This window comes from Coffea arabica, chromosome 3e, assembly GCF_036785885.1.
Source record: "Coffea arabica cultivar ET-39 chromosome 3e, Coffea Arabica ET-39 HiFi, whole genome shotgun sequence".
NCBI classification, from domain to species: Eukaryota; Viridiplantae; Streptophyta; class Magnoliopsida; order Gentianales; family Rubiaceae; genus Coffea; species Coffea arabica.
Window position 1 is genome coordinate 47,850,308 of NC_092315.1, and position 24,099 is coordinate 47,874,406.

Sequence of the window (24,099 nt, forward strand, 5' to 3'; positions counted from 1 at the left end):
GTCTCAAGGACCTCCCCTGAAGTTCCGAAAATCCCTTATACCTCCCCTGTCAGATTGTTGGGTCCCAAAATGACTTGAAAAACGTTGAATTGACACAAATATCCCTGCTGTTGAAGTAATATATTCTGATAATAACATGAATTAATTAGTGAAATGAGTAATAGAAAGGATTAAGTAACTTAACTGGAATTTGATAATAAAATGAATTGCTAATTTGGGCTAAGAGAAAAGGCGCCAAAAATTGCATCAAACTAAAAGGGATATTTAATATTCAATAAAAAAAGAATCCAAAAAATTTCTTTTATTTTATAGAGGAATAAAAAGGATAGTTAATAGAGGAAAAAAGAATTATTCCTTTTTATTCCGTTCCTATTCTACTTTTTCATAAAAGGGAATTTTAACCAAAATCAAACTAAAAGATTATTTCGTTCTTGATAGTTATTTAATTAATTGTTGGATGGGAACATACTCTGGATCGGAATCTTGGGGAATACTTCTTGATCATTTCTACCAACTTAAAGCCCCAATTTGAATTCCCTTTATATACGGAAATATCCCTTTGGAAATATCCCTTTATTTATCGGATAAAATAAATTTAAACCCATTGTTGAATAAAAGACCAGCTCTTTATGGCTTTCGTCCATTATACTTACAGAGTACCCATTTTCCTTCAATGCGAGGTCATGTACCTTGCATTTAACAAATGCAAGGTCATGTACCTCAGTTTCCCATCATTGTTTCGTATGATGCTTCCATATTTTGGCATGATTTTTCCTTTTGCTTCAGCTGTAATGCCATGTACTCAATATAAATGATTTAACTGCAAATTATAAAATGATTTACAATTTGCAATGAAAGCGTCTACAAATTTTAGCAGTTAAGGCTCTAAATTCATTAGAACTGGAAAAATTTTTTATTTTAATTCAATAAATTTATTTTATTTTATTTTAATTTCGGCATTCAATGGGTTTAAATTTATTTTATCCGATAAATAAATTTCTATTTAAGGCACCTTGGGTATTCTGTGAGTATAATGGACGAAAGGCATAAAGAGCTGGTCTTTTATTCAACAACGAATTTTAGCAGTGAAGAAACCTCAGTCACAACCCAACAACATTCACTGGTTTCTCTTGCAACTTCAGTAGGCAATTATATAGAGCTCCAAAGCAACACTACTGTTTCTTATTACCGTTACAAAGAACTACTTTGAGAGCCGTTGGCATGAACTAGAAGACAATTTCTTGCAATACAGCCTTACCTTTTTCCATCAGTTTCACATACACCCCCCGCAATTTCAAAGGAACTAGATTCCATTGAAATTTTCAACATAAACATCCTCACTAATGACAATCTTGAGGGCAGAGATGGAATTTGATTATTTTCTCTCTCCTGAAACACATTTTATATTCATTGTCCACCTCAATTGGGTTGGACCTGAAACTATCTACTTAGTTTTAGGGGAGGTATAAGGGATTTTCGGAACTTCAGGGGAGGTCCTTGAGACTGTCAGAAACCTCAGGGGAGGTTTCTGAAATTATCCCTTTTTTTTTTTGGGATAATTGCAGAAACCTCTCTTGAGATTTCTGATATTTGCACTGATCTCCCCTCTAGATTTAGAAATTGCATTCACCTCCCATGAACAGTAATAATTCGTTGCAGAAACCTCCTTGACAGCTTTTGTAGAGGTGAGATAAGAATTTTCTTCCAATTTTGCCCTTACTTGCTTGACAATTATTATTTGCTTGACAATTGCTTAACTAATTATCTAATTAGTTAATAGTTAAACTAATTAACTATTAACTAATTATTTAATTAACTAATTATCTAATTAACCAATTAACTAAAGCTGTTGTCTGTCCGAAACTAACAAACTATTTGCATGTTAAACTAATTAACTAATTAACTGCTTAACTAATTAACTAACTAACTAATTAACAAACTATTTGCATGTTAAACTATATGCAGTATGCATTACCTATTTAAAGTATCAGCTCTTTATAAGTATTTTACTTTCAAACATTTAATTTATGATAAAAACATCAATATTTGTATGTAAAATTCAAAAAGTGATACAGTAATATTGCTGTCCTGGTTGTAATATAGCAAGAAAGTTTAGCATAAGGCTTAAGTTCTTCCCAAAATGTTATTTCTACTTATGTTTGAGGTAGAAATATTGTGGGAGGTCCTTGTGGTTCAATATGTTCGCATGAATTTTCGCTTATCTGGTCAAATTTTATATTATGGTATGTTGTAAGGTTTTACTTAATCAGTCTACAAACTTATGTTAATAGAAAATTTGAAATGACTGATTATATGCAAATAGTTTCAAGTAGCACTGTTCAACTCCCTAACTAATCATGCTATAAGTACATCAAAGTGAATATCGAACCTTCTAAAGTAGAATCTTTCGTAAAAGTACTTGTTAAGCGCTTAACAGTATTATTTGACTTCAAAGTTCAAACTTGCAAAATTGCCTTTTATACTTAATAATGTGAAAATTTTGATTTCTGAATTGTGTTTAACTTCACATAGAGCTCATATTTTGTGACAAAACAAATTAATTTTTTTTTTTTGAGTTTTTGCAATATAAATGTTACCCTACAAGTGTTAATTTTGAAACAGCGCTAAAGCCTGATGCTGCGCATCAAGTTGCCCTGATTAATTGTAGTATTTGCGCTGATGCATTGTGCAATTGGCGATAATGCAATCACACACATGCTCCTAAAGGAGAAGAAGAAAGTGGGCCGCTAAGGCAACAGAGGGAGAAAAAGTACACAAGAAAGCGGGTACCTTCTCCTTTTTAGGCAAAGGTAACTAATTTCGATACAAAAATGTACAAAAATATAATGGGATAAGAGGACCACTCACAAAGAAGCTGAGGCGTAATTACCAATAACCAAGTTCAGTTCTTTTCTTTGTTGAAGGGCCAAGACTTAAATAGACATAATTTTTAAAGATTTGCTGGTTCAAATTGTGTCACATCATTTTGAAAATCGAGTCTATCGATCATCTACGAGAATGATTGAAGAATGATCTCAATAGATAAACTCAAAGAAATCTTATCCAACGGCTGAAATGTTGCCAAAATATCATTAGGACTTTTTAGTAATTATTATTGCACAGGTTCGGCACCTGTCAATTGAACTGAATCTTTGAATGACTTCTATGCACTTAGGTTAGGATTTTATTTTTTTCTTCTTTTTTAGGCAACTTAAATAGGATTTAATCTAAGCTTTAACCCAAAGAACCTCTCTCCGGCTGCATTAGGTACATTAGGCAGCTTAGAAAAACTAAGAGTAGAACATTATATGAACTATAAACCTAACATTGGATAAAAAAAAAAAAGTAAACCTAACATTGGAAAAGGAAAGAATTAATTGGAAGAGGGGAAGAAGGGGGGGGGGGACTTTGTGGCTTTTTTTTTTTTGAAAAAAATTTTGACCAAAATCTAGATATTTGTCATGTATTTAGTGGGGAAAAAAGAAACCAATGATGCTAGGTATTTGGAGGTATTCAAGAAAAATTTTTGCCAAATTTATTTCCTTGTTAATTTGTCAATCAATAATTTGGTTTTTTTTTTTTGCAAAAAAAATGAATCATAAACACTTTTTTTTTTTTAATCATCTTTCTGTTAGGTTTTTTTTTTTTTTTTTGTTTCACATACATTACATCACAAAGAACATTATAGTTTTTCTGATTTTTTTCACAAATAATCTTCTATACAAACAAACCCAAATCTTTTTATTCTTCTTATTGCTCCTCATTTTTTTTGGTGCCTTGAAAATGTTTGTGATGATTTGAAAGATAAGTACAAAGAAATAAAATTAGCAAAATGAACCATATATCTTACATTGCATGCTTCTTTTAGATACAATGATCTAAGAAATCACATCAAAAATCCGTAAGTTCAGATCAAACCAGACATTTGAAGTGCTTAAGGTATTTAACTCAAAATTTATTGCGCAACACATGTTTATTTTCTAGAAATTGCACTTAAGGATCAATTGCATTTGCTCAGCCTCTAAAGAGTCTTTTTTGTATTTAATTAATTATGAAGATGATTTTAGAATAATTATGTTCTCCAGTTTTCAAATGAGCAAATTGCTATATTTGTTAGATTAAAAGAAAGCCCAAATAGAGCTAACGACCACTAGAAACCCTCTGGAGTTGAAGTTTTAACTACAACTCTTAAAATGGTTTTCCAAGATTTGTTTTATTAATCAGAAAGAATATAGAGAAGCAACCTGTTATATATGTACCTGAAAATTTCAAACAATGAAAGTGAAGAAATTTGGCCATCTTTTACCAACAACGGCACCCTTTGAACACTGCAGCTAGTTTGAGCAATTGAGCTCTCTTAAATACAGTTGCTAGTAAAACAGGAGATGGATCGATCCTCAAGCAATGAAGACTACTATATGTTACTATTTTTGTCCTATGGCTGTCAGAATTGTTTATTTTCTCCATTTTATTTCACATAAAGGTGCAAAATTGGAGGTGTTTCATGCATCTCTTTTAAAGCGTGAAGCTAAAAACTTCTCGAACGATCACGCCTTCAAACCTTTTTGCGTCTCCTACTGATAAAGGCGTGCTTTGGTACCTGTACACTAACGAAGGTCCTCTTGCCTCCACTTTAAAAATGTGACACACCTGGAATACATCAATACCATGCCTTTTCTTAATAAGATTTTGACACAAAAATTAGTGGGCAACACCTTTTTATTATCAAGAAAATTACACTTCAAAACATTTCAATGAGACAGGCTAAGCCCCATAGATCCCCACATACTTGATTGGTTCAGATTTCCTGGGGGGTTTTCTGGTATCCCACTTTCAGCTCCCAATTTATCTCCAAGATTGCCTAGGAGGCACACATTTAGCACCAAACTTCCAAGTCATTATCTAGCTATAAAAATGTGTTGAGCAAAAAATATGTCATCTTGGTCAACAGCAGCTTAATTATCCGTACATATTGTGCCAGAATAGATCACATTAAACTCACTGAATCAAATAATGAATGGACCAGCATTTGACTTTTGAGATAGTTGGCATTGCAATTTCTTGGCTGTGCAATAGTCATCCACCTTTGTCTTGTTGAAGGGGAATTGTACTAGCAACTTAGTTTTGTTAATGTAACCATCCTTTTCTCCAATGCTGCAAAACTGTGTTTAGGTGTTACAAGGGATAAGTCTGATGAAGCACATGAGCATTTAGCAAATCAAAGGTAGATGTAATTAGACAACTGAAATGATGTTATTTTGAACAACAAAATCATCAAAGATTCTTGTCTATTATTAGAGAAGACCAAGGAAAGTAAAGTTGACAGAGACTTGAAAAGGTTTCACATTATTCACGGGCAACCACCACAACCTGCTTCCCGACGTTGCGACCTGAGAAGAGTCCTATCAGGGCGCTTGGGGCATTCTCAAGGCCTTCAGCTATGTCTTCCACATATGCTATCTTCCCTTCTTTTATCTGGGGTAGAACCATATCCAGAAATTTCGGATAGAGATGATAGTAATCGAACACCAAAAATCCTTCCATTTTAATTCGCTTAGTGATCAGGCAGAAGAGATTGTGAATGCCTTCATGCTGCTCAAGGTTATATTGTGAGATCAATCCGCAAACAGCAATGCGACCGTGGACTCTCATGTTGAGAAGCACGGCATCAAGCATCTTTCCTCCGACATTCTCAAAGTAAATGTCAATGCCATCTGGAAAGTACCTAAGGGAAAAAAGATAGAAAGTCAGGAATGCTGATTTACTTTGAGCAGTCCAAAGTAAGAAACTGACTGTGACAGAATCATCCTCCTCTAATGCGCCAACATGACATGCAAGAAAAGAATGAATGCTGGCAAATTAAGATCTGCATTGAATGTTGATAACTTGGAGAAGTGTGCTTCGAGCTCAAGGTACACATGTACCAGGTGACACATATACACAGTTCATTTAAGTGAATGCCCTGCCACTCAGAACAAACTGCCTTGGGGAGTCAGAAAGTAGATTTTAAAATCTAAACTTTTCAGCCAGTATATTAGGACTGACCTTTTTAAAGCCGCATTTAGATCTTGCTCTTCTTTGTAGTTGAAAGCTTCATCAAAACCAAACTTGTTCTTCAACAAGTCAACCTTTAAAGAAACAAGATAAAGCAAGATGAGAGAAGAAACAATAGGAATACAGTGATATCATGTGGCTAGCTTTAAGTACCCTCAGTGTTTGTTCTAACAAACAAATATGAAGTAAAAGTTCCTCTTGCAAACATTATTCAGGCTAATCATGCAAGATGCCTGGAGTAAGAAGGGTGAATTTATTAATTTTCCCTTTCTTGTTTTTGGTACAACAGATCATTAGATGCTCAATAGATGCTATCTGAATATATGGTGCTTCATGAAGCATAGGTACAACTACCACTGGAATCAGATAACAGAAGATCCAAGCAATCAGTTCTGAGTAGCTTTCACCAAGACTGGCCCATAATGACCGTCAACATTCTTTATAGAATTAAAAGGTCGCAATTTGTACGCAAAGAAAGTCTATGGAAAGAAAAAGGACTTGACATTCAGTTTATCTAGAAGATACCCACACAATCTTATATGAATCCATTTCAACAGAAACATGAATAAAGTTCTCACTGAAACTGATACAAGGTTTCCAATGATCTAAACGGCAGCAAACGAAGTGCGGGCTTGCTTTCTTGAACCCAAAAAAGAGGAAATTTGACCATGCAGATGTCTTAAGAGATTACCTTTTCTTTGGTTCCAGCACTTCCAATGACATAACAACCAAAAGCCTTTGCAAACTGTCCAACAAGCTGACCAACAGCTCCAGAAGCTGCTGAAATGAATACACGCTCTCCCTTCTTCGGAGAACAAATCTCAAAAAAACCAGCATAAGCAGTCATGCCAGGCATACCTGTTAGCAAAGCAGAACAATTGAAGGGGGGGGGGGGGGGTCTTAAAAAATTAGGAGCCATGATGGAAAACTGGTAAGGATATAACACTGGAAGCATCATAGTAAAAGGTTGGGCAGCCACATTCAGTTGCTTGAGGTAAATAAAACATATTTCTTTATCCCATCCTTGAAGAATGTCCCAGAAATTCCAAATAAGGTAACGTTAGAAACACCAGTAATGGTAAAAACATAGAAGATCAGGTCCAGAAAATTAGCATCAGGTGGTGGCAAGAGATACAAGCATATGGCATTGTAGTAGCATCTAAATCAGATGAAGAGGTTCAAGGAAGAAGTCAAACTATTCATAAATAAAAGACTCAAGCAATTAACTAATGGACCTAATTCCTCATCACTCTCTGATGGCAGTTCGCTTAATAGCAGATCTTACATCATGTAAAGCTCACTATACATAAAGGATGTATATCCCATTCCTACCATAGCAAACAACTGTAAAGTGCTTCAATCAGACTGCTAAAGCTTATTAAAGTTCCACACAAAGCTTTTAAAGGTAACAAACATCAAATGCTGGAAATCTCCAATAAGAAAAGGAAGTAACTTCTATACTGGTGTACTGTGATGGAAACCTAATCAGACAGAGGCACTGACCGAGGATTCCTGTATAGTAGGACAGAGGCACATCAGTGTTGTGAATTTTAAAGCGAGTCTCAGGATCAGCAATTACACTGTATTCTTCCCAGCGAGTCAATCCCCACAGCAGATCACCCTTGCTGAATTTTGGATTGTTTGACTCCAAAACTCTAGCCACTCCAAGACCCACTATAGGCTACAAAGTGAATCAGTATCAAGTTATGAATTTGACTTGAGTCTACTCATGAAAAGCAAAACTTCTGCCCCTTCAATTGCACCATAAACAACTACATGTATTACACCTATTATGTTATATCCAAAGTCATGGGACTTATCTCAAGTAGACAACCATTTATGGGACTGCAATAAGTAACAATGAACAGAGAAAAAACCAACTTCAATCTATTGGTTCTCCAGCCAAATGATAAGCAAAGCCACTGTGGAAAACATAGAAAAATGTTTCCAAAATTGAATTCTTTGACATGTGTACTGAAAAAGAAAAGCATAATCAGGCAACCAGTGAATGTTCTTTGTGAAATCACTACACATTGTCAACATTACTCTTTGGAGTTATAATGCTTTCTACTGTCATGTAGAGTTATAAATCAAAGTGCATCCTTCTCTTAAATTAATACTCTGGAGATTCCCAAATAGTTAACTTACTCCAACACTGAACAAACTGTTCTTTGAATATATTTGCTCCATCATTTTCCATGTGATGCAGAAAACCATAAAGGCCCACATGCTCTTGACCACCAGATTTATTTTATCAAAAAAAAAAAAGAAAAAAGAATGAAATTCCGGAACATCTAGGTTTCAATCTACTTTTGAGTTTCATTTCTTCACAGAAAGATGAATCAAGGTCAACTGCTAACCAGGTCAAACATAATTACATATTCTAGATATACACATGCAAGTCAGAATTCTCATATGATCTTATTTAACTGTACAAAAATAAAAACTTTTGACTGTTTCATGACTTCAGAGTCAAGTGAATACTTCAAAATCAACCATAAAAGCGAGCAAGCCGCAGATGTTCAGATTAACACCAATTAAGCAACATAACATAAAATTCACAAATGAAAAATTCGAATTTCCACTCATGCAGACTATCTCTACATAAAAATTCTTCATGACGCCTAAAAAAAAAAAAAAAAAAAAAAAAAAAAGGTCTGGAAATCCAAATGTCACTCTATCTTTAGCACTACAATTGCATGTACTGATTAAACATCCATTAACCACTCCAGTTTAAACCAACAAAAAAGAAGAAGAGAGAAACACAAAACGTACACATGTTCACAGAAACTGACTTACAGAGCCAGGAGTGTAGGCCTCAGCATAATGACCTTCAAGCTTGCGCATGCGGGATCTCATATAAGGATCACAAGACAAATACAGATTCTTCACCAAGATTGCCGCTGAATAATCGCCGCCATCCGGAAGCTTCAACTTCAAAGCAGTCGTTTTCACCTCCATATCACTCTCTTTTGGGAAACCACTGACATAATTCTTCAGTATAACTTGCTTATTGCTCACTTCTTCCTCTGCCATTTTCTGAAATCCTCTCCCCAGAAAGAAAACAACCCTTTTCTTCTCTGAAATAAATATTGGTGGGTTTCTTATCCCTTTGGAAATGGAGACTGAAATCTGCAATGGGTTGGAATGTTATAACAGATGCAGCGGAACAGAAAGAACAAAACAAGAACAGACAAGAACAACTTGGGGGAAATCAGATTTTATTAGAGTTGTAATCGGAATAGTTTACAGACTAAAAAAAGGTGTATATATATACAACCAAACGGACTGGACCCAAAAATAGGCTCAAAACAAGACCCGAAATAAAACAGACACGGTAACTAATATATACCGTAAGCAAAACCCCCGAACAGCTCAGCGAAGGTCGAAGATCTAATTCAAGGCATCTCAACATGGAATTAACAGGGGATTTATTCAATATTATATCTTATTATATGGCTTTACTTCTTTCTAGAGCAGGGACACGTAATGAACCAGTATGTGGTATGTCAAAACGGAAAATACAGCATTAGATGTGATACTAAGTTTGTGATGAAGGCGTGGATAGTATTCAATCGGAACCAACTAGAATATGCGGTTTAATGCATTATCTATACATTAGTTGTAAATTCTACCTTTAGTCTTGTTAAAAGCAGTCTATAGCAGAGTGGAGATTAAGGAAATCACTTTTAGAAGAGCTTTGAGTAGCCATGGATATCGTCGGAAGACTTACGACAATTCAGCAAGAAATGCAAAAGGGAGACTTGTATCTAGGAAACTTTCATATAAACAGCATGTAGTTGCTGAAACTTACGTGCATGTAGTTGCTGTATTAAGCAAAGTAAGATGAGGCGATGCATTGCACATGTTCATGGCAGCAGCTGAATTTCTGGAATATGAGCAATCTTGTCCCATTCTTGGCCTATCTCTTTCTTGCATCTGTCCTTGAGACGGGGACATTCTTCAATTGTCAATTTCCTTAATTTGATGAGGTGACGCATTGCCTCAGCAGAAGGCAAATACAACAGATTTTGGCAGTCTTCAATGTGCAGTTCTTCGAGTGAAAGGATTCTACCCAAGAACTCTGGCAGAGCCACGACCCCGTCAAAATGCTCTATCCTTAAAAAGGACAAGTTGGAGAGATGCTGAATCTGCTCCGGCAGGGATGTGACTGCTTGCCAACCATATAATACAAGAGACGCCAACGAGGCAAAAGGATGTTGGAATTCTTTGTTTTCATAATCGGTAATAGAAACTCTGCAAGGATTAATGGCGTAGCTGGGCCAGGGGAAATAATCAAGATCATAAGAAAAATCGCCTAGCACCAATTCTTGTAGTTGAATCATCCTCGACAGATGATGCAAATCCTCTGGTTGAATAGCAGGGCACTCCAATAATCCAAACCGCCTGATTGATGTACAGACTTCTATTCCACTTGGTAGTGAGCGCAAGTTGTTGCATCCCGCAAGGGTCAGCTGAACTAGAGATCGTAGGGAATGAATATCTGGAATGGAAACAAGATTGGGGCAAGACATTACTGTTAGAATCTCAAGAGATGCCAATCCTCCCACGTCCTTTGGTAGATGACTTAAACTATCGCAATCTGAAATCCATAGTTCTTTAATGCATCTAAGGTTGTGCCAAACACCATCTGGCAGGCTTACCAATTTGGGACAGATCTTGGCTCTTAAAATCTCCAAAGAAGGGAATATCTTGACTAATGAATGTGATGAATCGTGGCACATCAAACCTGACCACTCTTTCAAACCAGGCATATCCTCCAGAATTAGTTCTTTCAGTGCCGGAAATGAAACCACAGCATCCCCTGCTAGGCCACTTGGATTGCTACTTGCATCATCAACATTTTTCCAACCGAAGAAATCAGTGCCGATGCAAATTACACTTTCCATTCCAATTATGTTGACAATATTGAGGTGAGGGAGGTGCCAAAGTGGTGAAATTTGCTGACACTTGTTGAAGTTCCTCAGCACGATCTTCACAAGATTGCGAAAGACCAAAGGATGGCTTGTGGTCAGCATCCACGGTGGAAGGCTTCGGCCCATAAAGTTTTCCATTGTGAAACCTTTCAAATTTGGGTGAGGTTCAAGACCTTTCAAAACATCCTCATCAGTGGATTCGTCTCTAGTCCTAGTATCCCAGTGAAGTTCCAAACTATCAAGGTTTATCTTTGTGGATATTTTTGCTTTGATTGCTTCCTCTTGGTTGCTAACATTCTGGAGATCAAAGATCTTGAGGTCGCCCCTGAGATTGTGCAAATGCCCCAACTGATCAATTTGACATCCCTTATCTTGACATACATAGAAGAAAGGCAATGTCTGAAGAGAACTCAATTGCCCTATATCAGGAAGCAAACACGGCTTGCCGTTGATGATTCCATCTTTTCCAATGCACAAATGTCTCAGGTTAGCCAAATTTCCAAAATTTTTGGGAAGCTGTTGCAGATTACTCAGTCTCATTGTTTGCAAATTGTACAACTGTGTAATGGGATTTGGGAGTTCTGTTATTGAAGTCCTGGAGATGTCAAGATATCTTAAACGCTTCAACTTTCCAATCGTGGTTGGCAATTCCTTAACATCTTCATCTTCAAGAACTAAGACTCGAAGGCTTTTACGAACGATCGGCAAATCATGTGCAAGGCCATCGCTCAAAATCAAAGTTCGCGGCTTTAAAAGACTTTCCCTACCGGTTCTAAGTTCAACCGAGGGAACCAAGAAAATGGACTCTTTAGCTGCTTCTTCAACAAAGTCATACACAAGATCGTGAATAGTGAATTTTATAGTTCTTCCAAACCCATCCTTCTCGGAAACTTGCAACAAAGAAGTCCGGACCAAAATACTCATGTAGTTAGTTCCAACATCCTCCATTTCCAGGTGACTTCCCTTGGAAGGATTAAGCAATCCCTGTGCCATCCAAAGTTGTATCATGCTTTCCACTGTTGCAACGCCACCCTTTCCCATTATAGTACAATATGAAAGACATTGTTTCAACGACAATGAAGGCAAATGATCGTAGCTTAACTTTATAGCGGATCTGACTCTTCTTCCAGCTTCTTCCATTGTAGCCCAGGTTTCACTATTTTCTATTTTTGACCACTCACGTTCATCCTTTTTGGAGTACAACAAACCTCCTATTGCCTTTACTGCCAATGGCACACCACCGCACTTAGCAACAATTTTTCTTCCTATATTTATCAATTCAGGAGTCTTTACTGCTGCACAACCGTGACCAAATGCTATTTTCTCAAACAATTCCCAGCTGTCACCAGCAGAAAGTGTTCCCAATTGACAGGTAAAAGATGCTCGCATGATTGAAACAACTGTCTCATTTCGAGTTGTCACGATTATCCTGCTTTCGTCTGATCCACCTATCCCTCGCAAACACTCCCTCATTCTATCCCATTTCTCTTCATCTTCATTCCAAACATCATCCAATACAAGCAAGAATCTTTTAGTTTTAAGTACCTCGTTAAGCTTTCTTACAATTGCCTCTGCAACTGTCAGATTAGGGCTGGTTCCTGTAAGAGACTCTACCATCTTATTTAAGAGTCTTTCAACATTGAAATCTTCTGACACGTGGATCCACAATTTTTGATCAAAATGCCTCAGCACCTTTTCATTTTTGTAGACTAGCTGAGCAATCGTTGTCTTGCCCAAACCAGCCATCCCAACTATACCAATAACTGATAAGTTATTACCATCCTTCTCTGAAGAAGTTAAAAAGTTTACAACCTTGTTCACTACCTCACTCCTTCCCACAATACTGGAATCATCAACAAAAGGATCAGTAGCACTAGATCGATCACTTCTGGGATTGTTAGACATGTTAACTAACTCGACCGGCCTAAGTCGAATCCTTTCCGCTTCCTGATAAACTTTCTCTATGCTCAAGTTCATGTTCTTAATCTTGTGAGCAAATTTGAAACGGAATGCGAGCGGATATGACCAAGAAAAGAAGCTACAAACCTTGCTCTTCTTCAACTTGTTGCGAAGAACTTCATATGCAAACTCTTCTAGCAAGTTATCAGCCTCGGACGACACATCCTGGAGCCCTCTAAGCCAAATTTCAACAGCTTTGTTACTGTTATGTTGGCATTCAGCATCAACCAGCAAAGCTTGAATCATCTCCAGATTTCGAGCTAAACTTTCAAGATCTTCCTTGACACCCCACACTATGTTGATCTCTTCAGCCACAAGTGAAATTAACTTATTCAGAACTCCCTCTATAACAACATTAAGCAAAACATCATCCATCTCACTTTTGTATTCCTACAAGAGGAAGAATTGCTCTCTAATCTGTGTGATATTAGCAAAGAACATAGAAGTCAATGGCCTTTTGAGGAGGGGGACTGAAAGAAGTAAATGAAATGGGGATAGAGTAGTTGTGATGTTATTTTTGTTTGGAAATTGGCTTAATTTCTTTTAGTCAAAATCTTTATTTGGTGTGAAAAGTAACTAGTTTCCTATTTAGATTTTAGTTACTTGAAATAATAGTCAAGTAAAGTCCTATTTGGTTTAGAATTAGATGTTATTTCCTACTCTATATGAGTTTAGGAATTAGTATTGGTTTCCAATTGTTATTTGATTTTTTTGGCCAAATAATGTTCTCTATAAATAGGTAAATTGACATACTACAAAGACACAAGAAAGGAATGAGAGAGTTGTTAGTGGGTGAGAGGGTTATACAAGAGTTAGGGTTTAGGAATCAAGTTGTAATCTTGTGGTGTTTTTTCTCATAATAAGAACAAGTTTTCCTCTCCGTGGACGTAGGCTTGGCGATTAAGCCGAATCACGTTAATTCTTGTGTGTTGTTCATTGTTCATACTAGATATTTTTTCTATTAAATTGTTGGTATTTTCTTTTTCAAATAGTTGGCCTGATACCTTAACAAGTGGTATTAAAACTCCGTTAGGGTTTTGGTTAATTATTTGAATTGAGTGGGTGGTAGTATACCATGGGGTTTGGAACTATACAGTTTCCAATTCAATCGTTTAATGGAACTACAAGTTTCACTCTTTGGCAAAGAAGTGTGAAGGATGTTCTAGTTCAACAAGGTTTGGCAAAAGCGTTGAATGGAAAGAACAAGAAGCCAGAGAGCATGAAGGATGATGAGTTTGAGGAGTTGGACGCAAGGTGTGAGAGCACGATTCGACTCTATGTGGCAGACAACATCATAAACAATGTGATAGATGAGAAAGATTCTACAGCAGACCTTTGGAAAAAATTGGAAAAGCTTTATCTGGCTAAAAGCTTGTCCAATAAGTTGCATTTAAAGCGACAACTTTATGCACTAAAGATGGAGGAGGGTGGCAGTCTCATGTATCACATGAATATGTTCAACAGAATTTTGGATCAACTCCAAAAGGTTGGCGTGGATATTGAGGAAGAAGATAAGACCCTTTTACTTCTTACCTCAATCTCTGATTCTTATGAAAGTGTTGTGACGACCCTATTGTATGGGAAGGACACTTTAGAGTTCAAGAATGTATAATCTTCTTTGTTGGATCATAAAAAACAAAGGAAGGCAAACCAGGATGTGATACAAGAAGCTGCGTTAATTGTTCGAGGTGAGAATAAAAGAGGAAAACAATTTGGCGGTGAATCTAAGGCAGGTGGTTCAAAGGCCAAGAGAAAGGGTGGAATCCAGTGCTTTGGTTGTCATGAGTTTGGCCATATCAATAGATATTGCCCTCATCAAAACAAAAAATGATGAGAATGACTATGATGGTGTTGTTGGATATGCATCGGGTGGAGATATTTTCACAATTTTCAAAGGTAATAATACTTCTTTCTTTTCCAAAGAAAGAAGGCAGGTTTTATGTCCTTGGGTGATGAATCTATTTGTCAAGTCAAAGGTGTTGGAGTGGTGAAAATCAAAATATTGAATGAAGAGATTTGTTCTTTGGTGGTGTGGCTTATGTCCCAAAATTACGAAGGAATCTAATTTCTTTGAGCCAGTTAGACTCCGAAGGCTACCATTTTTTCGCTGCAGGTGGAGTCTTGAAAATCATACATGGTGAGACGGTCTTGTTGATGGGGAAGAAGTATGGTAATTTGTATCATTTGAATACCTCAATGGATTGGGAACGGAAGGGGATCCATGAATGCTCTCAAATTACAAATGGTGGTGAGAGGAAAAGTCCTGCTGTGGGAGAGGATGAATTGAGACCCCTCTCACGAGTCAACTAGATGTTGGACTCGGCTAGCTACACACGTTTATTTGCCGATTGAATCAGTGGAAAACAAGACCTTCTTGATTCGGGTGTGTAGCTAGGCACCAATGTATTTGGTGGAAAATGGCAAATGGATTTTTTTGGGATGGTTTGCTGTGTTTGCTTAAAGAAATATTCGCCTAAGTGGAGATTTGTTAGGAAATTGGTTTAATTTCTTTTAGTCAAGATCCTTATTTGGTGTGAAAAGTAACTAGTTTCCTATTTAGATTTTAGTTGCTTGAAGTAGTAGTTAAGTAAAGTCCTATTTGGTTTAGAATTAGATGTTATTTCCTACTCTATATGAGTTTAGGAATTAGTATTGGTTTCCAATTGTTATTTGATTTTTTTGGCCAAATAATGTTATTTATAAATAGGTAGATTGGCATACTACAAAGACACAAGAAAGGAATGAGAGAGTTCTTAGTGGGTGAGATGGTTATACAAGAGTTAGGGCTTGGGAATCAAGTTGTAATCTTGGGGCGTTTTTTCTCGTAGTAAGAACAAGTTTCCCTCTTCGTAGACGTAGGTTTGGTGATTAAGCCGAATCACGTTAATTCTTGTGAGTTGCTCATTGTTCATACTAGATATTGTTTTCAATTAAATTGTTGGTCTTTTCTTTTCAAATAGTTGGCCTGATATCCTAACAATTATAAGTTCCTCCAACATGTATAGCTGAACCATGTGAAAAATAGGAAGTAAAGAAGGGGAAGAGATGAACGACAAGACTTGCAAAAGGGAGAAAAAGTACACAAGAAAGCAGGTACCTTCTCCTTTTAAGGCAAAGGTAACTAATTCCGATACAAAAATGTACAAAAATATAATGGGATAAGAGGACCACTCACAAAGAAGCTGAGGTGTAATTACCAATAACCAAGTTGAAACCAAGCGGTCAACTATTTTCATTTCTTTTATTTGTAGAGGGGCCAAAACTTAAATAGGCCTGATTTTAAAAAATTTGATGGTTCAAATTGTGTTACCTCATTTGATAATAAGATAGTGTAATATAATTTTAATTATTGAATTTTTAAAAATCAAGTCTATCGAAATACGAGTCAATTGAAGAATGATCTCAATAGATAAACTCAAAGAAACCATATCCAACGGCTGAAGTGTTGCCAAAATATTGTTCACCAAATCATTGTCAACACATGGACCACATATAAATGCTATATCCCAAAAAAAGCCACTCACTTATAATTGTCACATTATGAGGTATGAAATGGTTATTCTATATTATTTTGGGAAGATAACAGCAATAATGTCACCTTCCACCCATTAGATCAAATACTCAAAATCAATTGAACAACAAGATATTATTGCCAAATCATTAGTGCATATTTTTTTATATAAGAGCTTCCCACAAGCAATATGCAAATATGATTCTCCCCTTTATTGTTCAATGTGATAGTGGTGGTTTTGATCAGACCTCAATTCCTACAAACTCACAGGCACATTTGCTCATGCCTAAATTTGATCAAACCACAACTTTTTTGCAACTTCTAGAATTTCAAAAGTAGCCTCGACGATCTCTAGGGAGTTTATTTTTTCTAGGGCAAATTACACTTTACCTCCTTGTGGTTTAGTATTTTTATACATAACCCCTCTGTGGTTTCAAAAACTATACATAACCCCCTCATGGTTTGAATTAAAATGTCAAAGTGATGGAAATAGTCATTTATAATGAAGTCACATAAAATGTCAAAAATACCCTTACGCAAAGTTGAAAATTATTTATTAATCAAGGGGGGTTATGTGTATATTTTGAAAATCATAAGGAGGTTATATAATAAAGTATTAAACCATAAGGGGTTTATATGGTAAAATATAAAAATCATATGGAGTTAGTGTATCATATATTTATAAGAGTAATTTCGACATTTTTAAAAGTTCCATTGCGAATGACTATTTCCGTGACTTTGATATTAGTGTAGAATTTGTTGATGTAAGTGGTACAGAAGCACACAAAAGTACAGAAATTTGTAACACTAAATTTCACAAAGAAACTAGGTAGAAGAAAACCTTTTCTCCATTGATGAATCTTTATTTTGTCTTTAATTCCTTTGAGTTCTACATTTATAACTTTTATTACGTATTAGAGAAAGAATTTTTAGCCTATACTTTAGCAATATTTGATGTTAGCTGGAATTGTGATCTATATATGGTTATGTTTTCTTTTTATTTGGAATCAGCGAAATAGGAAACTGTTGATTGGCGAGAAGAAAAGGACGGTAGATTGAAGACCTGTTTTTATGTTAATTTACATGTAAAACATTTTTTTCAATTTAATTTCGTGTAAATCAGCAAACCCTCTATTATGACTCCTTTTAACTGTTGCCATGGTACAGATTTTTATTTCACAATTTGGTTCCTTTCTGGAAACAATTATTGAGCCATCTGTTGCCTTCAAGGTAGCTGTATGAATGGACATTTAAATAGGAAGAAGTCAATCAAGGATGTGTAAGTCACCAATGGAGTCCACCTTGGCCTTCAAAGTTAAATCATAGAAAATACATCCAACTAATAACAGTTTAATTTGAGAACAGTAACACAATTCAAAGTATCCATTAATGGGGAGAAAACTCAGTCTGGTCATTTTTTTCACTCAATTATAGCTCTATTAACTGCTTCTTTTCTCACCTTGTTCAGGGAGTTTTGTCGAAGGACATGGATGTCCTTTGTTGTCAAACCCGAGATGGGTAAATTTGATATGCAATTCAAAAAAAAAAAAAAAAACAGTGGAATTATCGATTGAAAGATAATTCTTCTACTAGAAATGAAGCCTTAAATTGTCGCAGTGATTCTTGACAAAGTCCAGGAAATAGCCTTAGATGTAAACCATGGCTTTTGTATTCTTTCCTTGTATTCAATCAACCAATATCTTGTGCCAACTTGTATGTAATTTTTTTTTTTTTTTTTGGGCAAATTCCACTTTATCCTCTTTGGTTTAGTATTTTTTACATAACCCCCCTATAGTTTTAAAAGCTATATATAACCCCCTTATGGTTTGGATTAAAGTGTCAAAATAACGGGAATGATTATTGGCAACGGAGTCACCTAAAATGTCAAAAATACCCTTATGTAAAGTTGAAAATTATTTATTAACTAAAGGGGGTTATGTGTATATTTTGAAAACCATAAGGGAGTTATATGGTAAATATTAAACCATAAGGGGATTATATAGTAAAATATAAAAATCACACGGGATTAGTGTGTCATGTATTTATAAGGGTAATTACGACATTTCTAGAAGTTCTGTTACGAATGACTATTTTCGTCACTTTGACACTTTAATCCAAACCATGAGGGGGTTATATATAGTTTTTGAAACTATAAGGAGGTTATGTAAAAAAATGCTAAATCACAGGAGGTAAAATGTAATTTACCCTTCTTTTTTTAATCTGAATGTCAGAAGAGACTATAAACCTTACAAGGAAGGAGCAAAAGGAGAAATCAAAGTCAAAATTACCAAATTCATTATCCGCTGACAAATGTCCCAACCACATAAATTGAATCTTTCAACGACTTGTATATACTTGAATAGGATTTTATTTTTTCTTATATAGGCAACATAAATAAATTGAATCTAAACTTGAACCCAATGTACCTGTCTCCGGGACCCTAAGCAACCAAAGACAATTGCAAAACATCGTACATGTGTGCCCTACCTGCAGGACCAAGACATGCAAGTTGCTTCTAAAAGTCCAATCTACGTAAACGATGCCATGCCACAATAGAAGATTAAGACGTGTGCTTGGGTGTGGAAACCAGGACAGAGCAAGAAACTAAATACAGTGAGACTTTAATCCAAGATTGAAAGGTGACTAAACTATTAAGCATGACACGGATCAGTTATAAAACTTTATTGGTAGCCACAAAGGTCACAAAAATGGGCAATTGAGATTATTTTATCAAATTTTATTGGTAAAGTAATAGGTAAATCATTAAAATTCAACGATCCTTTTAGCAAAATGACCTTTGGCAGCCAATTGTTTTACAAGTAGAATTTGGTAAAATGACCTCGCTGTCTCGTTTCTGTCAGTTTCAAGTGCTTATCTAGTCCGTGGTGGGCTAGAGGTTTGGGAGTGAGGAGATAGCGACCCAAGACCCGACGATGGCTTGAACCTAATTTCAACACACCATTCAACCACTTTAATGCCCCACCCCCCCACTCGTTTACAAGCCCACGTTATTGGGCTCAGCCATTTCTGTCAATTTAATAACCTTTGTGGTCACAAAAAAAGTTTAGCGATTGACCCATGCCATACTTAATAACCTTTTTGGCCATTCTATATTCATCCAAAGTCATATTAAAAAGTGTAAATTACTCATAACCTCTTGTGCTTTTTCACGATACCACATAACCCCCTAAGGTTTGAAAATATTCATATAATCCCCTTGATTTTATTTAACATGAAAATTTCATGAAAAATAGTCTTTGTAGCATCATTAGCTGAAGTGCCAATGTTACCCTTACTTAAGCATTAAATTGAATAAGAGCCTAATCACTTTGCATAAAATTATAGGAGGATTAAGCAGATATTTATGCAAATTCACAGGAGAGAATTAAGCAGATATTTATGCAAAATTATAGAAGGGTTAAATGGATATTATAATTTGATCAAATGCACTTTTGGAGCACGTTTTGATCAATCATTGCAATGTTGATACTTTCGGTTCTTTTTCTGCTTTATATAAAACTACAAGGGGCTTATGTGAATATTTTAAAAATCTTGAACGATGTCATGCGATCTTTATACAAAAGTACAAGGAAGCCATGAGGGAATCGTAAGGAATAAAGGTAATGGACGTAGTAATTTTCCTTTGCCAAAGTTTCCCATATGTTAAGAAGAAAACTCAATAAAACGTGAGATTCGCTTAGATAAAAGTTTTCAAAATTTAATATATAACCTACATTAATTTAAGAAAAGAATATTGCAAATATGTGGCATTTCCCAGTCGTACGTGGGTGTTGAGAAAACCAGTGATATATATATATATATATATATAATTACTCTTTTTTTTTTCAAGTTTTGTGTACTTATTTTACCTTCTCAACAAAGATCTTGTTTTATGTTAGTATATTTTACTAGTTTCCTTCCCACTAACTTGAGACAATTTGCTTTACAAAATTTTGTCTACGAAAGCGATGGAAGCCAAAGTCATACTACAAAGCCCACTAAAACTTTATTTAATTGCTCATATGTTACCCTCCTTGGTCTATATAATGCATACTAGGTAGCTTCTAGCTCTCAGCTCCAGTGAAAATTAGAGAAAACATTTCTTCATTTCTTTCTCAGTCTCAAAACTATAGTATGGAAGCATCCTTGCAAATTAGTGGGATTAGTATTCGGTTTGGAAAAACGGTTCAATTCAATCAGAAAGGAAGCTGTAAGGAGAAATTTCTTCAGCACAGAACTGTAATCTCATGTCAGGCTGCTAGAACCGTGCAGACTGGAAGAGCAGCCAACTTTTTGAGGTACTTTCTCTTGATTTCTCCAAATTTGTCGGTCTCGACGAATTCAAGAATGCCTACAGATGCAAAGCTCTCAAGTTCCATCCTGATGCTTGCCCTCCATCGGAAAAGGAAGAGTCCACAAGGCGATTTCTTGAGCTGAGAATGGCATACGAGACACTGTCTGATCCAATTTCCCGAGAATTGTACGATGATGAGCTTAGTTTGGTCGATGTGGATGGAAGAACAAGACATGGGATGAGTTGTTCCATGGGAAATAAGGTGTGGGAAAGGCAAATCGCTGAACTGAACAAGCGATCAAGACAAAAGATGGAGAAGAGAAAGGAAATGGGAATGTGGAATTAAGAAAACTGCCACCAACTTCTAAATATTGCTATCCTGGTTGTAATATAGCCAGAAAGTTTAGCATAAGGCTTAAGTTCTTCCCAAAATGTTATTTCTCCTTATGTTTGAGGTAGAAATATTGTGGGAGGTCCTTGTGGTTCAATATGTTCACATGAACTTTCGCATACTATGCTTATCTGGTCAAATTTATATTATGGTGTGTTTTAAGGTTTTACTTAATCAGTCTAGAACTTATGTTAATTGAAAATTTGAAATGCCTAATTATATGCAAATAGTTTTAAGTAGCACTGTTCAACTCCCTAACTAGTCATGATTCGTCATTTCAAAGCTATAAGTACATCAAAGTGAATACCGAACCCAAAGTTTTAAAGTGGACTTGGGGTGACTTATTCAAGAGCAATTCATCCAGTAGAATCATTCATAAAAGTACTTATTAAGCGCTGAACGGTATTATTTGACTGTAAACTTGCAAAATTGCCTTTTATACTTAATTATGTGAAAATTTTGATTGTCGTATTTGCGCTGATGCATTGTGGAATTGGTGATAATACAATCACACATGCTCCCTCTCGGATTTCATTATAGCAATTAAGCATCAAGGAGAAGGAGAAAGCTACAATGTTCCAAGAATAGACTCAAGTTGGTGGGCTTCTGGCTTGGAGCCGCTAAGGCAACAAAGGGAGAAAAAGTACACAAGAAAGCGGGTACCTTCTCCTTTTAAGGCAAAGGTAACTAATTCCGATACAAAAATGTACAAAAATATAATGGGATAAGAGGACCACCCACAAAGAAGCTGAGGTGTAATTACCAATAACCAAGTTGCAACGAGGCGGCCAACTGTTTTCGGTTCTTTGTTGAAGGATCAAAACTTGGATGGACCTGATTTTCAAAGATTTGATAGTTCAAATTGTGTCACATCACTTGATAAGATGGTGTAGCACAATTTGGACCATTGAATTTGCAAAAATCGAGTCTATCTAAGTACGAGCGAAATTGAAGAATGATCTCAATAGCCAAACTCAAAGAAACCATATCTAACGCAATAAAATCAAGGCCCATTTGCTCATGCCAAAATTTGATCAAACCACAACTTTTTTGCAACTTCTTGAATTTCAAAAGCAGCCTCGACAGTCTCCAAGGAGTTTATTTTTTCTACGGAAATTAGAGGCTAGCGGCTAATTACAATGTCAATGCTGAACCAAGTAGCTAGGTACCACCAATTAAGTCCAGGATTCTCTCCAGGAAGCCAATTTTTCCTATGGAAATTAGAGGCTAATAGCTAATTACAATGTCAAATCTGTACCAAGCAGCTGGGTACCACCAATTATTGTGCTAAAGAAGAAGACGAAGAAGAATACAGCAATAACGTTAGCAAATCAACAGCCGGTGCACGCCCTTGACTTTTGAGTGCAATAGAATGAGAAGCATTAACTAAAACACTTGGATGATATGCTCTGAAGAATAGTCAATTTGGGAGAACTAAGTTGTAATTCGTTCCAAATGTAATTGTATTGCATAATGGAATTCAAGGCAATTAAATTCTGCTCCTGACTGAAACCCTTAACATCACTGTCAAATATATATCCTCAATAATGCTTGGAGAAATTTCTAATTTTGTGATGAATTTTAAAAAAATTCTACAAAAGAGGTGATTTTGGTAATGAATTCCGTCCGGGGGGTCTTCGCATTCGTGAAATGCGAGCTCAGTAGAGCTCGCATTTCACGAATGCGAGGTTAGAATAGAGCTCGCATTCGCGAAATGCGAGCTCTACTTATTGAGCTCGCATTATGCGAGCTCTAATTTAATGTTTCTTTGCATGAACTCCTAGTTTGCTGGTTCAGACTTGCGGCTTTGAAACTTTATCTACTTCAGTTGCTGTTTGGTTGTCTTTGTTTGGCCGCAAGTTCTGATCTGCTGAGATTTGTGTTTATAATCAATAACCCTGGTTTCATTTGAAGTGTTCAGTGTTAAGGGGTATTTGGGGTGATAGGTTCACTAGTTTTGTTTGAAGCTTTGCATGATTTTTCTGCATCGAAATTTGCAGAAGCATTGTTGTTGAAGAAAAAATTGTTCTTTGATGCTCGCATGATCCTTTCATCTAATTTGTTTTGTGCTTAAACATAAGGATTTTTGCGGCTAAAAGATGGAAAATGTTTAGAATTTTTATTACTATAGTCTAAGTGTTGACTGTTCAAGTCATTAGTTGCAGTCGGATGAAAGGAAACTACATCAGACACCATAAAGGCTGTGCCGCGAGCCTGCTGCCGAACCATCTTGCATGAAGTATTTTCAATATTTGCATGATTTCCTCCTTGTCTTGGCTCTCAGTGAGCTCGCATTCCGGGAATGCGAGCTCCAATTCGAGCTCGCATTTGCGGAATGCGAGCTCACGAGCTCGCATTCGGGGAATGCGAGCTCAGTGAGCTCGCATTTCCCGAATGCGAAGACCCCTATTTGCAGAACACACTCCAAGAATCGTCCTCGTTGTAGAATTCTTTTTTTTTTCCATCATAAACTAAGAATTCACCCATAATGCTTGAGAAAGCATTCGAATTTAGAGACATAAAGTAGTCAGTCCTAACTGTGTTCTGGCAAGAATAATTTCGGAAACAAAATCTAAAACCCCAAATTGTCAAATTATATGGATAGATAAACATCACAGCTCTAAGGATTAACTAATTAAGGGATACTGATGCGTTGCTTTTGTTCCAAAGACTAAGTATGCTTTTTTTGGTGTAATGCCATAATCTTTGTTCTTCTATTTCTCCTCATTTTTTTTGGGGGTTGTATGGCGCAATGGAGCAGGAGTGAGGGGCTGCAAAAACCCTCTCTCTCTTTAAGTTGTTTAGAAACTAGATCTAATGATCTTCAAGTTACAAGTGGGGTTTACGAAAACAGATTTTCTGATCTTGAAGTCCAAGAAAAATACCAGTTGATGCTTCAACTGAATAATCGCCTCCATCCGGAAGCTTCAACTTCAAAGCAATCGTTTTCACC

At 36.1% G+C, this 24,099-nt stretch overlaps 1 protein-coding gene across 2 annotated transcripts; it reads right to left on the reverse strand.

Annotated features, from left to right (window-relative positions):
- Nucleotides 1-4,701: 4,701 nt before the first annotated feature.
- LOC113737008 (2-alkenal reductase (NADP(+)-dependent)-like) lies at nucleotides 4,702-13,438 on the reverse strand. Of its 2 annotated transcripts, XM_027264251.2 has the most exons (6): nucleotides 9,869-10,009; nucleotides 8,854-9,186; nucleotides 7,558-7,735; nucleotides 6,746-6,912; nucleotides 6,046-6,128; nucleotides 4,702-5,725 (listed from the first exon to the last, which is right to left on the reverse strand). In XM_027264251.2, the coding sequence occupies exons 1-6, from the start codon at nucleotides 9,872-9,874 to the stop codon at nucleotides 5,347-5,349; spliced, it is 1,146 nt and encodes a 381-aa protein (XP_027120052.1). In that variant the 5' UTR covers nucleotides 9,875-10,009; the 3' UTR covers nucleotides 4,702-5,346. The 2 variants fall into 2 exon arrangements, 1 of the variants encoding a protein (XP_027120052.1); XR_003459891.2 differs by lacking the exons at nucleotides 4,702-5,725; nucleotides 6,046-6,128; nucleotides 6,746-6,912; nucleotides 7,558-7,735 and having other exon boundaries at nucleotides 8,971-9,186; nucleotides 9,869-13,438.
- Nucleotides 13,439-24,099: the final 10,661 nt, after the last annotated feature.

Bases quoted from the DNA above. Each gene is read 5' to 3' on its own strand.
- LOC113737008 (XM_027264251.2), bottom strand. The intron at 6,129-6,745 runs GTAATCTCTTAA...GTTTCTTTAAAG, and splicing joins GTGCTGGAACCAAAGAAAAG to GTTGACTTGTTGAAGAACAA. The intron at 5,726-6,045 runs GTCAGTCCTAAT...TTTTTCCCTTAG, and splicing joins CTAAATGCGGCTTTAAAAAG to GTACTTTCCAGATGGCATTG.